At 33.5% G+C, this 17,158-nt stretch overlaps 1 protein-coding gene across 1 annotated transcript in view; it reads left to right on the top strand.

Annotated features, from left to right (window-relative positions):
• LOC149221750 (uncharacterized) overlaps window positions 1–7,372 on the top strand; it is a 102,711-nt gene extending 95,339 nt beyond the window's left edge. Inside the window, exons 3-4 of the mRNA XM_089383025.1 lie at window positions 6,694–6,855; window positions 6,987–7,372. Of these exons, the coding sequence (XP_089239151.1) occupies window positions 6,694–6,855; window positions 6,987–7,133 (309 nt within the window). The 3' untranslated portion in view covers window positions 7,134–7,372. The remainder of the gene's footprint in view (window positions 1–6,693; window positions 6,856–6,986) is intronic.
• The last annotated feature ends 9,786 nt before the right edge of the window (window positions 7,373–17,158 follow it).

The following is a 17,158-nucleotide window of genomic DNA, read 5'->3' as shown; positions in this document are numbered from 1 at the left end:
TAGCGACCATACTTATTGGGGCGACGTTTCCAAATCCTCACAAAACATCAAAGACTCAAATATTTTTTGGAGAAACGTCTATCCTTTCCACAACAAAATAAATGGCTGGGCAAAATGTTGGGATATGATTATGAGATAATTTACAAGAAAGGTTGTGACAATGTAGTAGTGGATGGTATATCGTGCCAATTCGAGGATGAAAGCACCTTGCTATCAATCTCTCTTCCCATATCACATTGGATTGAAGAAGCCCGCAAGGAATGGTTTTCACATCCCTCTCTCTCCCAACTCATTAATAACTTGAGAGAAGATCCCAATTCCTCATTTGGCTACTCTTGGAAGGTTGATATTCTTCCCTACAAGGATCGAGTCGTTATATCGCCAGCATCCTCCCTCAAAACTCACATGTTGGTAGAGTTGCACTCATCTCCCACTACAAGGCATGTAGGCTTTCAGAAGACTTATACTTGCACTCGTCATTCTTTCTTTTGGATAGGCATGAAAACTGACATTCTTACTTTTGTTGCTGAATGTGATGTGTGTCAACATCACAAAGGAAAAACAGTCAAGTTACCAGGAACCTTACAACCATTGCCAATCCTTGCCTCCATCTCGACATATGTTTCTATGGATTTCATTACTGGTCTCCCGAAGTCAGGAAACAAATCCTTCATCATCGTGGTTGTGGATAGAATTTCTAAATATGCTCATTTTTGTGCTCTACCCCACCCGTTTACCCCCACTTTGGTGGCTCAATCTTTCATGGACCAGATCTTCAAACTACATGGCATGCCAACGTCCATTGTGTCTAATCATGACCTGACTTTCACCAGCAACTTTTGGCAATAAATTTTCAAGCTACAAGGCACCCAACTCCAACTAAGTACTGCATATCATCCCCAAACTGATGGTCAAACTGAAGCAATCAACAAATGTTTGGAGACATACCTATGGTGCTTCACTTCAGAAAAGCAACATCAATGGGTACAATGGATACCTTTAGCTAAATGGTGGTATAATACTAACTATCATGAAGCAACCAAGATGACTCCATATGAAGCAGTGTATGGCCATATGAAGCAGTGTAGTAGTGTATCCTGTAATTTTGGTTATTGAGTCATCTCTTAGGAAAATATCATTGACATTGTACCTTTCATACTTGCAAAGCCACTCCTTGTGAGGATTCATATCAAAATGTACATCTATTTTTACCAACCATGCCTAATGATTTACATGTTTGCTTAAAGAAGCCAAATGCATATCCCCTCCTATATCTGAGGAGGGTTTTGCTTCTGTAAGAGCATCATTAGATCCTTTCCCTTTCTCAACACTTTTGGATATATAGTATTTCTTGTAATTCCCTTATTTTTCAACTCCAACATAGCTTTATGAATTTTCCAGGAGATTTATATCTTACTCTAGATTTAGATATCCTACTTGAGGTCTTAATTTTATTTCTATTTTTGGATAATCCTCTCATACACAAGGCATCTAGATTCTGACTTTCCTTGTTTTCCATTTTATCTCCTCTAATAACAATGGTAACAAAAAAAAAGACAGTGATGTGTGGTTTAATGGTAAGTCTACTTGGGTGAAGCTCAAGAGACCGCGGTTCAAATCTCATTGAGTATAATGTCTTGCTATGGTGTGTGGCTCAAGGAGTAGATTCCCCTTATCTATGAATATCGGCTCTTGCCAAAATCATAAGAAATTAGTATATCGACTTATAGGTTGTTGGATGTAATCTTGGTGTTATAGTGGAAGCTATGAGAATTGATCCTGGGTCTTCCTTAGTTTAGGTCTGGCAGTTATGATTCACCATGTGGTCAAAAAAAAAAAACAAGGATGAGAAAATTTCATAAAAACTAAAACTAATTGTATTACTACCTACGGAAACAATCAGGGCATCCAATGAGTATGGTAAATAACACAACAAATTGGTAAACTTATCTTCATATTAAATATTAATATCAACAGATAATAACTAACTTACCATAGTATTTAAGGCATTCAAATGCTATATCATCAAGACTCCATCCTTCATCCATAGGCTCTAAAGCTTATTTCCATAAGAGCAATTTGTTCGCTAGGGACTTAGACTAATACAAATCCCATAACTTGTTCCACAATGCCTTCATTGTAGCTCTTTTTGAAACATTCAATTATAATGAATTGGAAAGAGACAACCATATTGTGCTCTTTTCCTTCCAATCCAAATTAGTCAAGTCTTTTATCGGCATCCCTGTTGGTGCAATATCCATATCCATCATGTTCCATTGACCTTCGTCCACCATCAAATCTTCGATTTTCCTCTTCCATAACTCAAAACCCCACCCATTGAGTTTATTAATGTCTACATTTTAACTCCTTGCCATTTATTTTCACCGAAAGAATTGATATTGTAGATCTCCTATTGTAAAGAGGTTTTCCATAAAGCCTAAGAGAAAACCCTTAGCCAAAAATGCATTCCCATGAAGGCAAACTGCTCTTATGCCATGTAGGGTTTAACCTTGTACAATTAGTTGTTGCATTTTTTAAAATAAAAATAGAGAAAATGCAATAATGCACACACGCGCACACAGACAAACATATTTTACTTGGGAAATGAAAATTAAGAAAACAAAAAATATTTTGTAGTATATTCTATCTTTGTAGTGTTAAAATACAATATAATATGTATATCCTATGACATCCATAAACTACCAATCCATTTTCCTTGGATTAAAATATAACTATAGTTATTTAATGATAATTACGAAACCATAAATTGAACTAGCATGTGTTATAAAACCACTAAATTTGAAAAAAAACGTGTTGAAAAAAAACAAAAACAAATGAAATTTTTCCCAAAATGTTTTTTGGAGTGCCTTTTCCCGAACCACTGTATAAGAAATTATTGTCCCCCTATGATGCCTATTGCACCCGACACAATAAATTACATATTAGAGTAATTGTGAATATAATACATGCATTACAATATTTTCCCTTATAAACCCCACCCCTCTCACTTGTGCTTGTGTTTATAATTAATACCAAGTGCAAGCCTTGGATTACTTTGGAAAAATCGATACCCTCCTTCCCACAGAGTTTAAGTAGAAATATTATAATTTGAATGTTATAAATTGTCTACATCAATCATAATATTTAAAATTGTAAATTTATTTTTAAAATAAGTGTACAATTGTAACCTGGATGAGCACTACCCTGTTAAAACAATTTCTAAACATTTTATTTTTTTATTAGAATTAATTATTTAAACAAAAAACCAATTAGGATTATACTAACAAACTTTAATTTTGACCTGTAATTTTTAGGTCTTTGAACTTTAACCCCCTTTTTTTTTGGTTCATTCATGTGTTTCCAAGTTTGTGGTCAGGTTTTGAACCATGAACTCTAAATATCATCGTGAAAATTAGATCATGATATAAAATTTAACATGCACTATCTTATATGGTTATTTGGATCTTCTTTGGTTGGAATACCATTCCCCAATGTTAAAAAAATTTAGTTCATATTGTAGTTGTTGTTTATTATGAACAGTAAGATATCTTTATTTTGCGGCACGGAGCAAGTTGCTTTAGATCTAAGATAGGGGAGAAATTAATATGGATTAAGAATATGGTTTATTTATTTAATTTTTTATTATTAATTTATAATTTTAAAAAAATTATCATATTATTGGTGGTTTATGAGATAAGTTAAAACTATATTTATATACCAAAAAAATTATTTTAAATTTATAATGAAAAACATTCTCAATTTATTAGGAAAGTTTAAAACATTTTAATTAGTAAAAAATATGAATTTTAATAAAGAATCTTAAACATACCCTCAAAGATTTCAAAATATTTATATATCACTTCAAGTTGCTCTTAGTACATCAAGTTGCTCTTAGTAAATTTTGATTTCAAAATATTTATCAAGCACTTCAAATTGCGTGTACTACATTTTGAAATCATTTCAATTCATCTTAGGATGAAGAAATGTTGAGAACAACTTTCTCATTAGGTATTTAAATTCATAGTATATATAACAATAAATAATATATACATTGTTAAATCAATACCATATATAATGTGTATATATGGCAATAAGCAATGTGTACATTGTAATGTTTTGGGTATATAATTTTAATTGTTTTTTATTATTTAAAAAATTAAGGTTTTTTTATTTATTTTTTATTGCATTTAGATGTATTTTTGGTTCACTAAGGAAAAGATGTTGTAATAACATATTATGTTAAATAAAAAAATTGATTTGGTCGAAAATCAATATATATATATATAAAATAAAAAAATTCTTAAAAATATTGTTATGGTAATTCAAGAAAAATTGAGATGATAAATTAATTTACGATTAGCTATTTTTAGGCTCCATATTTTGACAACCCATGGTTTTGCCAATAGTAATTTTATGTAATATATTCTATTTAAAGAAGTAAAGACTCCTTTATAATTTGTCTTTAGGATGAATGATCACTAAAATAAAATGACTTTAGTTTTATATATATATATATATATATATATATATATATATATATATATATATATATAGATATATGAAGAAATGTAGTAGTTTTTACATTGGTTAATTATTAGCGGTTTGTTGTGTCCTGAGTTTTATTTAATTTGTAGATCTTATTTATAAAGAGATTGTTCTAATTGCTCAATTGATTTGTAACATGTATAAGAGTGTTGTCTCTCTCCATATTAAAGTTTTGAGCATTTCATCTTCATATATATATAAATAAAGTTGTTTTTAACATTTTTTGAAATAATTTCAAAATATATTGAGAAAATATTTGTATTTCTACCCATTTGATTTATGTTAAGTCTTGATAAATTAAAATGAATTTAATATAATTATACATTTTTAAAATATTTTAAAATCATCTCATTTCATTTTAAAATTAGAAAAAAATTAAAAACAACTTTCTAAATATAAAAATATTTCCCATTCAATCCTAACATAATATATACCAAAATAAATAACATATATGTTATAAATCAATACGACACATATGCATCGCAACATCTCCCGATATATATCTTCAATTTTCCTTCTGCCAGGTCTCCACAATTTTCCTTATCGTGATTGACATTCAGGCTATGATCAACAACAATATTGTGATAGAAGTTTTTAATGCCCCGTTTGTTTATTTTTATTTTTATATAACATTCTATATAGCTTGTTCTTCCCAGCTCATAGACAATTCACTTAAACAAAAACCATTTCCATAATTTAATCATGGATTATTTTAAGGTTATTTATAATGAAAATTTAAAAAAAATATTATAAAAGTTATTATACTTGAGGTAAGTATGATATAAGGTATTTAGTTTTGTTTTTGTTAGGTATTAGTTTGTTATTATCAAAAATTTATGATTGTTATGCATAATTTAATCTTATGAATTTATTTTTTGTTATTTTATTATTATTATTTAAATTTATTTATTTGTAAAGTGATTAGTTAAGGTTTTATTATGGATTTTTTAATAACTTTTATTTCTATTAGTTATTAAAAAAAAAATTGTTTGATTTTTTTTTATCTTTTTATTTTCTCTATTATTTTTATTTTTGTAACTTATTATTATATTAAATACATATTTTAATAGATTTAATTATAAACAATTATATATATTAATAAAAATAAAACACACACATAGATATACATAGGTTAATATAAACAATATTAATTAATCATATTTTTAAATTTTTGGTGATGACATTCAAAAATACAATATTTTATTAGTTATTTTATTTTTGTGATGAAATCTTTGTCTTTGTTTTTTTGTTTAATTAAGCTATATTTAAGCTAAGTAGCCTTTGTTTATAATATTTTTTTTAAAAATAAGATTGAATTAATTGGCCATGTAGCTCAGGAAATTTGAAGTCCAATTATGTTGACGCTTTTTCACTTTTATATTGTCCAATTTATTATAATCATAGGATATATATTTCCTTAAAAATTTAAAAATCAACTTGTTTACTTATTTTTTTTAAGAAATTGATGATGATGATGATGATGATGTTAATGGTGGTGGTTAACGTCCATTGAGACCAAACTTTGGTCTATGGGACCTAAAGAAACGAATTATTTAGTTGGATTTAAGATTTTATTCATGTGCTCAAAATGCTTGGAGAGAAGTCTCCCGAGCTCACTATAAAGACTAGGAAGGTCAATATTGCAACAAAGATTATGAAACTGAGATCTAATGTGGTTGTAAGGGGGGCACTCTAAAAGAATTTATATGATGATATATAAAAATGATTCTTGCAATTATAGTTTGTGAGATAATGACTATTTTTTTAACTAAGTTTTATGTTTGAATTTAGATATGTAATTATTATGTAATTTAAAATGGATTTGATTAATAAATAAATGAATTTAAATTTTTTTATTACTTTATTTTATATATATATATATATATATATATATAAAAGGTTTCTAGTTATTTGATAATAGGTAAAAAAAATTATGGATAAATAAATAGTATATTTGTTGGACGTAGATCTTTGACGTAAACTCCAATAAAGTTTTAATTAGAATTTTTTTACCAAGAGTCATAATGTTCTAAATTTTAGTTGACAAAGATTTTCTTATATTTCTATTGTTTTCTAAAAAGTTTTAACTCATTTGTTACTTTTCTCTGTACTTACATTTTCTCACATTACACCGTTGACCATACACAGGCGAGGTTTTATAATGCGGAAACCTTTCATGTTGCTCCTGCTGACGTCACTGACCAAATTATTAAATTCGCATTAGAGAAAGTAGGGAATTCTTCATTGAGTGTGTTTGAATCAGCCTTCCAAAATACAACAACCGACTTCACAACGAGGATCTCATTTAAGGTAAAAATACTTATTTTATATAAGGGAGAAATATAATTTCATTTCATTTCTTTACCTAATCAATGATTTCATTATAAAACGTTTCATTTATTTACCTAATCGATCATTTCATTTTGTTTTGGTTAATGTAGTATGGTGGCTCAAGAGGCGTGACAGGTACACCTTCCTTCTTTGTAAATGGAATTCCATTGTTCACTGGAAATGAAGCAGTCAATTATACGTATTGGAGGAGTGTCATCGATCCATTAGTAAGCGGAGAAGTAAAATGGATCGCTTAATGATCGTATTCAAAATCATTCTGTGCTTTCTTAATATCTATCACTCTTATGAGCTTAGCTTAAACTTGGGACTTACCTAACAAAACATTTGATTAAAAAAATCACCTAACGCTAGAGCGAGATTATATCGTTATAAAAAATGTTGAAAGTGATATTAATATATCATTTTCCTGATGTAAATATGTTTGAATATTTTTTATATTCTATTCCAATTAATAAAAAGTAGTTTAAAATATCAATTCAATATGTTTTATTATTGTTTGTCTTTGTATACATTTAATGGTATAGTAAAGTCAAAACACATAGGGTGATATGCACCCTATATATATTTTAAATAAAGATGTGAAGTAACTTGATAAATCTCATATTTTTTAATTAAAAGTTGGAAAATATATATATATATATATATATAAAAAGATGGGAAGTAACTTGATAAAATTCATATTTTTAATTAAAAGTTGGAAAATTATAAAATATATATATATATATATATGAAGGAAAGGTAAAGTGAGCTAATATTTTAATTAAAGTTTAGAGGTAGGTAAGCAGGGAAATGGTAATTTTTTTTTATTTTTTTATTTTTAAATTTTGATTGGTAAAATATTAAATTAAAAAATTATAAATATATATTTGATAATTAAAACATAATAATAGTTTATTATTTATATTGAAATTTGTGCAACGTTATAATTAAAATTTATATATATAAATAATATATATTTAATGTTATTCAACCTTTTTATATATAAAAAATAATATAAATAAAATGTAATTCAATTTTTATATATATATACCAAAAACGAATTTATTAACATACATTTTATATATAACAAATTTTATTTTTAAAAGTTTTGAGTTAGAAGTTTGCTTAAGAAATCTGATAGATTTAGAAGTTTGGTTAAGAAATCTGAATAGATTTATTATTTAATATGAATTCATTTCAAAATAATGTTGTGATTAGGTAGCTAATAAAATTTGCATATAAAGAGGTGGGGCTATAGATTAGATTAATGATTTATTGTATGAACAAATGCATAAGTTATATATATTGTAGTGATTTTAAATGTATGTTTATGATTTGAGGATATTTGTTAATTTATTGTTAAATGAAACCCATGTTTTTTTAATATTTTATAATTTTTCAATTTATTATAAATATTAACTTTAATTATAATGTTGATTATGAATAGTAGTTTAATTATTAATATTAATATTATTTTATTTTGATTAATGTATATGATATAAATTTATATAATAATTTTTTTTGTTGATTAATTAGTTTCTATTAATTTGTCAAAACACTATAATAGATTGATAGGAATATTTCTGCTTTCTTGACCTCATTACTATCGAATTTGTTGTCTAGGAGGGAAATACAAAAACTCAGAGAAAAATGTCAAATTTTACGTAGTATCCAAAAACAAAATGATCAAAGAGACCAAAACACAAAGAATGAAAATGCAGGGTACCACCATCAAGGATCATGAAGAAATGTAGTTGCATGTCTGACATTAGGTATTTATGGAGGTCTAGGATCACCATGAACATGGAACTGTGTATTAGTAAGTCGCTCTTCAATCTATTCAAGTTGATCATTTGTTTTCTTTTGACTCCATCTAATAGAATCCAACCGATCAAGGATATCCCACTGATTATGTTGGAGATCATTCATAAAAACTATCACATTGTTATGGTCATGATCATGATCATGTTCATGCTGACCTAGTTCCTCCAAGAGTGCAGTAACATTACACAACTGCAAGTCTGGAAAATCCAAAGAGGGTGGAATATCCACACGACCAAGAGATGGAATACAATCATGAGCCAATTATCCCTCAAAATTTTCCTCCACGCCCCCATCACCTTCCATTTCCATCGCCTATTGTCCATGGCCCCATGGGGGCTTCTTAGACAAAGAAATATCATACCACATGCGTTCATATTGGGGCAAAAAAAATGAGGAAAAAAATGAAATAATATATTGACCATATAATAGGGGGGGTAAAGGGTTTTTATATGTTGTATAGCAATATGTGTATTATAAGGTATTGTTTATATAATACATTGGCTACACAGTCAAAAAACAAGAAGGATGGACAAATAGAGGTTTACAAGTATTGTGGGAGTATTGAGAGTGGGAGGTAGAAAGAAAACACTATGGTAATATTAGGTCCAGAGTAGCCTAATGTTCAAGCCTATGGCCATAGTATTGATATGCAATTTATGGTAATGTTAAATTCTTAAACTAAAAGTGACATTTTCTTCTATCTTTAATTCTCATCCTTATACTTAAATTTTTAACATTACCATGAAATGACTCGGGATGTTTGGAAGTGGTTCCAACCTCATTAGATTTCATATGGAGAAAGTAGAAGTTTAGATCTCACTCAAAATCCAGCAGGCTTATCAGTTTTTCAAGATTTCAAGATTGGGGGGATTGCAATGTTTCCATTGGATTTTGTCATGTACTAGGGTATGGAACTCCTATTTAATCAAGAACACCAAGTCCTCTATGTACCTTGATGTTAGTGAAAGTGGTTATTGAACTCCTTTATCATGACCCTACTAAAAATATACCCAACACTCAAACAAAATCTTGACTTGACATGCTACGTTTTTCTTATCTTATGTTAAGGCTTAAAGGGTGATATTAATAACAAAGATCCCAAGATATGAAACAATTTTGATGATATGTAGGTATTTGTTGTAGAATGATTTTTTTGGATGTTAAAGGCCACCCAAATCCTGTTTTTTGATGTATTTTCGGTTCAGAGATGGATTGCATTCGATGTTATTCTGGTTATGTGCACCATGCTATATAAATGAGAACTTGTATTTTGTGGACCCGTGGTTGATGAAGATTATAACTACTAGATAAATGATGTTATATGGTTCAATCCATGTTTTTATTTTTTTTTATCACAAATTAATCATTCTACATGTTTTTGTTGACATATATGCATCAACATGTATAAAAATATATATTTTATAAAATTCACTCCCAAAATCACTCTCGACCCAGGAGCTTTTGAAAATGTCACTCTCACTTCCCGCTCCCACTCCCAAGTATCCTTGCTCCAGAACATACATGCATCACATTATTAATACCTCTGTGATATTTGTCTAATGCACGTGTTAAGATTTTTTACCTGTTTCTTAGCTAGTGATCCTCCCATGATGGGGCAGTAAAGAAGATAGCAAATATGCCACCTTCACCCTTTTCTTATAGCAGTGATGAACAGGTTGAATGAAAGTGAAGGAGACAATGATCAAAACTATTTCCTAGTATATGGCACATGCATGCCACAAGAGACAATGAAATAGACTATTGTTTGGAAGAGGGTGCATGCATGCTAAGGGCATGCATGTCACATCTTCAGTTGATTTTATTTTAAATGTTGTTTGGAATTTAGCAATTTCAATTTTGGATAGAGTTTTTCTATTATTAGGGATTTTATTTTGTTATTTTTAGCATGCACAATATATTCTTACTAAAAGGGTGCAGATCCCTACTCAATTAGAATACTTATGCATGATAAATTTCCATCTTAGGTAGAGGACATAGATCTCAAGGAAGGGACGCATGCTTGTATGCTCCAATTCATCTTTTGATGGAGACATGCTTACTTGACACTCTTACGATGCAACTATGGTGCTCTAGTTGATCAAGTTAGGGCTATGATTTGACAAAGTCAAACCAGATAGGCTTTTGCATATGTCCATATTCATTGTACTTCCTCTCCTCTTCCTATTATATAAGCGAGATGAAAGGTGCGTCATTGTGTTGGTTATCAATGTTTTGTTTTGAATTGTTGTAGTGTATCTTTTTTAGTATTCAATAGAAGATAGATTCAATTGAGAGTTCAGATATATGTATTTTCCATTCACATTTTCCACATTATGTATTTGTAAATCATCTAGCTTATATCTCTCTTTTTTATTGAAACTTTCAAGTTTTCAACTACCTAGTATTTAGGTTATTCTTTGTAGGTGTAGAATCTACTTATCATTGTTAATGGAAATATAAGGATATAAATATAAAGGGGCATAAAAGAATGTTAATGAAAAATGGATATCTACAATACCTAGTGAAATAAGGGCTTTTTAAATTAGGAAGGTGTATTGGGTTAATATTGGTAGGGGGTTAAATAAAGTTCTTTTTATAGGTATTTTCCAATATGTAGTCAAAATAAGGGTATTGTTTAGTATGTCACAAGCATACACGCTGTGTCAGAGATTCATTGAGTGAAGCCCCCATGCATGGCCCACTAGCTGGCCACGAGTTCCTAACCCCCACCGAGCCCTCACACGTTGCCAAAGAATCACTCCAATTGTGCCAAAACACCAAGAGTAGCTTTGATCTTTCACCCAAGCGCAGGAGACCAATGATGTTATTTGGATTGTAAGTTTAACAGCAAGAGTGTTTGCAGACACCACACCCAAGAATCCTAGAGATGCCCCTTATCTACATTGCCCCAAGTAGCAAAGGGTCTGAGCACCCAGAAATGGAAACAAAGGACACAAAACTCTGAATACCCATCCCAAGCCCCAAAACAACTAGGGGTGAAAACATACAAAAATTTGCACTACAAAATAAATAAAAAATCAGTATAATTTTGCAAGGCACAAGAGTGAAACAACACAGGTAAAACAAAAAACACCACACCGAGGCTTCTTGCAAATGTACCACTCTTAGGTCCAAAGAACATGACAAGAGGACTTAACAGATGGGCACAATAAGAACCTCAATCTCCGTTGATTCGAATGAAAAGCCAATGCAGAGAAGCACCCTCCCACTCCAGTCCTAACCAACAACATGAAAATTCATCACAAGTCATTGTTCTAGGATCCCACACCCTACGAGTTATTTCACTAGAGGAGCCACGACGCAAACCTCGCTAGTTTGCTATAATCTTAGAATTAGATAATACCAATAAGATGAGCATGCACAAATTCTCCACCTCTGCATAATCATTGTTGCCATTACTCACCCATAACCTGAGACACCAACTATCGGAGCCAACCCACCAACCTTATTATAAACCATATGTTTAAAATCTCAAACCTTCTTGGACCCCAGTGCCACTTGTCCCTCACACACTGCATGAGTCACCTCATAATCATGTGCGAATATCAAATCCGATCCCTATCATTATATTATTGTTGAGCTTGTCCACCCCATCATGGTTATATATTAAACATTTAATTTAATGTATAAATTCTATAAATTTGATATATTTTCATTTTCTTTTTTTTTGTAAATTAAGATTCTATTCATTCTTCCAAAAAGAGGTACAATATTAGAAAAATGTAGGTAGTCTCACCCCGCCCAGGTTTATTGACTACCGTGATTAGCATATGACAAAGAAACAGGAAAAAAAAAAATCTAAAGACACAGTCCACAACTTAGGAGGCCAAAGGCACCAGTAAACACATAAAACAAGTAAAACACTTGTAGCCACGTTAGTCATCAGAAGTGATGGAGGCTGGGTTGTTCAGATCTGTTCTTGGATGAGAAGGAGGAGGAGGAAAGGAGCATTAAACATGTTTTTCGAAGTGGGCCATCCAAGCCTCCAACTTCTCTACTTTCTTAGATAACATATTATGGCCTCAACTAACAACCATTATGCACTCCTAGACATGGCACTAGAAGTATTGTATTTGGTTCATAGTGGCAATGAGCTCTTCATGCTCCTCCTGCCCCACTCCAAGGTTTCCAAGCATTCAAGTACTGACTGAATCAAAACCTGACATTTCTCTAAACAAAAATCTTGTCTCTGGCTGCATCCCAAATTACGAGCCTTCCCCCATCACCTAGAACTGCCACGGCGAATCGTTTAACCCTGTTACTAGCTTTGTGGGGTGAGACTCCCACAACCAACCACTAAGCCACCACGACCGTGACCACCATAGGCCTCAGAAGTTACCCAGCCAAAGCGACTCCCTCTACTGTCATCGAGACTGCTAAAGACCACACTTCCTAAGTGACCTGCATTAATATTACCCTGCCCAGAGCTAGTGGTCAACATTTCCATCTGCGAGGGAGACGCACAACCCCCCTAGCTACCTGAACTGGGCTTAAGATGCGAACATGAACGAGCCAAACGGGGAGCCAGATGCATTATGATCGACCCTACACCGCTGGGATGAGCTGAAGCTGCCCGGTTGGTGACTTCAAAAACCTCAACTGTCACCGAGGAGAAACACCTTACCCGTGTAGTGGGACCAAAACCAACCAATCCAAGATGAATGCAAAGAACCGTAATTCCAAACCAACAACGAGGACTCGGTTCTACAATTCACAGTCCCTCTCCCTGAATAGGACCCCCACTAACCAAACCACCCAAGATCCATCACACACGCTCAACACACATCGCATGACCTTACAGGACATTGAGAGGGGACCACTGTAGGAAACGAGCCAAATTTCTTTCCAGCACACAGGGGATGCTACCAGACCCCAACAGAACAACCAAAACAAAACCAGAGCTAGAAGGTCGAATCCTTCCCTGCGTGTGATGACCATAAACCAAATACCAAACTACAAATTAATAAGAATGCACACCCGTAAGTGGAGGAGGGGGCATTGGTGGCGAAGATGCCATCTCTCACAAATAAGGTGCCCTCAGAAATAGCTACTCTCTTGCTCAAAGCTCAAACTGCACTTAACATAACAAGACCAAACCCATAATGTCTGATAGAAAACCTTGCCACTCTCCATAAATCGTTGATGGATGCCACCTCCCAAGAGTTTCAAGACTGATTGAGGTCTCACACAAGTTAAATTACCAACTCCCGTACATAAGATGCATTGAGAGGACAAGGAGGTCAATCCTCGCACCTTCAAACATGTGGTATTCATGAAAACCCACACATTACCTCATTATCGTCATTGGCTTGGTTAGTCACCCCCATCGGGGAGGTCTCTTCCGAAGCCACAATCTTTTTAAATTCCTCAAGGTTGGCACTTGGTGGGAGTGAGAGCTAGTCCTCAATGAGTTCCTGACCCTGATGGTCACTGCCCCAGTTGGCAAGTTTGTCTGCTAGTTTGTTACCTTCGCAGTCAACGTACTCGATGATTACATGTTCGAAGGAAGGGAGCCTGGAGTGAATGTGTTCGCTGATAAGCTCCAACTACCAACTCTTAATCACTTTGTCTATGGGGGGGCATTAATTAATTTCTGCAACATGGTGATTATGATTTTTGAATCGCATGTGACCTGCAGTTTTGTCACCCCCAATTCCGCAACAACTTGTAATCCTTTCTCCAGTGCCAAGAATTCAGCCACATTATTGGTGGAACTACCACATGAGGTTGCATAAAACCTCACCACTTTCCCCCTATCATTTCGGATTAATCCCCTGAGACCTTTCGGTCCCGGGTTTCCTTTAGACGCACTATCAAAGTTAAGTTTATAGAATCCCCATGGAAGTCGTAAGAAGTTGTTGGGTGATCAGTATCTCATTGGTTGGAGGCTTGCAGGTCCCAAAAAAATGGAGTATGGGCTTAAATATAGAGCTAGAAAAATGCCTCATTCCTTGATCCCCGCCTTCCAATCGTCCTCTATCCAATAGGAAATACAGATGGTTTCCTTGATATTACCTAGTACAGTTTTCCATAACTGGTCGGTTAGGATGTTTTTCGAGTGGAAAACTTCCCGGTTTCTTGCTTTCCAATGGTTTCAGAGGACAAATCCCTGAGAGATACACCACGCCCTACTGATAATGGGGTTTTCAAAGAGCGTCCATCACCACATGTCTAGCGATTCTTTCATGCTATTATCTGACTAAGCAATTGCCCCAAACAATGAGACAATTCGGTCCCAGAGCTCCTGTTCCTTTGACAAAAAGTTCAATAAATGGTCAACTATCTCTTCCTCACTAAAGCATAAAGGGCACCGAGAAGGACCGAAAAACCCGTTTTCCTAATTTTATCCCATGTGAGAAGCTTGTCTTTCCCAATTAACTAGAGAAAGAATGAAACCTTTGGCCACATCTTTGAGTACTAGATCTGTTTCCATAAAGGATTAGGACCCGGATCCCCTGAGATAGATACAATCAAATAAGCTTATTTAATAGAAAACATACCTTTCGGAAGATGGCCCCAGCGTAATTTTTCGAGTTCCCCATTGTTGAGAATAGGGTGTTGTCGAAGGATCAGAGTGAAGGCCTCCCAGTCCAGGGGCAGATCGTGGGCTAGCCAATTCTCTAAGGATTTCCACTCTCTCCACTTCGCCATATGGTTGGTTTCATGCCAGAAATCCTTTAATTTCTCCACTCCTAAGTGAGTGGTGAAAGCTTGAATATCTTGCCGATTTTCCTCCAGTTTTAATCTTGGGTGTTGCATTGACGCCTCTCCCAAAAATCTAGCCTTGCACCTGTTTCTGATTTTCCAGAAGTTGTGGTCTTGTATCTAAGCCTTGTGTTGTTTCAACCAACTCCAGATGAAGGATTCGTTTGGTAGGTTGTGGTGAGAATTCAGAGGATCCCACCTGCCATCAATGCTATATTTTAATGACGAAATAGTCTTCTAGATATCTTGACCTCCCTGCATCCACCGCCACCAGACTTTAGCACTAAGAGCATGCGAAAATATTTCAGGATCCTTTAGCCTAAGGCCACCATGGACCTTTTATTTATATAATTTGTCCAAGTCCACGAGAGAACATTTACGCCCAATTTGCGATCCTGACCAAAGAAATTTTTGGAATTTGGTCGTTATATCCTTGTAGATGCTTCATGGGGGCAGAAGGGCTGAGAGCTGGTATATTGGGATAGCCTGAAGAATGACTTTCAAAAGGACAAGCCGATCGAAAGAGTTAAAAACACTAAAGGTCCAACTTGAGAGTTTCTAATATATGCGATTTAGCATGCCTTTTCAATGCATTATCTTTAGGGAATTAGATACCAGAGGGACCCCAAGATACATGCTTGGGAGTGAGCCAATTCTGAAGCCAAGGGTTTGAGACCAGATGGAATTTCACCCTTGGGTGAGTGTTGAAAAAGAAGATATATGATTTGTCGCCATTGATCAATGTGCTCGATGCCTGTTGGGACTCCTCAAGGATGGAACCAAATTGGTTGGATTCTTTCAAGTTTGGTTTACCATATAACATATTTTCATCAAAAAATTGCTGGTGGATGATAGGAGGGGATTCCCTGGATATTTTTCAGCCCTGGAGAGAGTGAGAGTCCACCGCAACCTATATGAGCCTGCTCAGACCTTCAGTTGTTGTGATGAAAAGCAAAGGGGATATAGGATCCCCTTGTTGAAGACCTTTGGACCTCTGAAAGGTGTGTGAAGGTGCCCCATTCACTATGATGGAATAAAAGGGAGTTATAATCATAGATTTGACCCAATTAATCTAGGAGGAGGAGAAACCAAAAGCATTAAGGATGGAAAAAATATAGTTCCAATTCAGGCGATCATAAGATTTTGAGAGATCAAGTTTAAAAAGCATACCTAGAGATTTGGATGAGGATACAAAGTGAAATACTTCATTGACCTCCAATATACCATCCATGATCTTCTGACATTCCACAAAACTGGACTGCTCTGGCCTGATAATATCTTTTAATAGGGGTTTTAACCTCTGGACTAGAATGTTTGAAATAATTTTATATATATCATTACATAGGGAAATTGGTTGGAAACCACTAGGATCAAATGTCACACCTTTCTTTGAGATAAGCGTGAGAAATTTTTCATTCAACCCTGACCAGAGTCTTTGAGAGCGGCGAGAATATTCTACTAATTCATGGGTTTTAGTTCCAAGGATGTGCCATCCTGCTTTGAAGAATTTAGAAGTGAATCCATTCAGACCTAGAGCTTTTTTTGCAGGGAGAGCCCAAACCACTTCTTCCAGCTCTGCATAGGAGATCTCGCGCATGAGAGCCTCATTCTAATACTTTGAGATTAATTTCAGGATGCACTGCCTGATTCTAGAGATGGAATTGCTCCTATCCTTGTTAGGTTCTATGAACAGAGTTTGGAAATGGCCAATCAGCACTTCCGAGACCTCTTC

This window comes from Pinus tabuliformis, chromosome Q (assembly GCF_031772625.1).
Source record: "Pinus tabuliformis cultivar Carrire ecotype Pingquan chromosome Q, CPIR1, whole genome shotgun sequence".
Classification (NCBI taxonomy): Eukaryota; Viridiplantae; Streptophyta; class Pinopsida; order Pinales; family Pinaceae; genus Pinus; species Pinus tabuliformis.
This window is presented reverse-complemented; position numbering and strand designations above follow the sequence as displayed.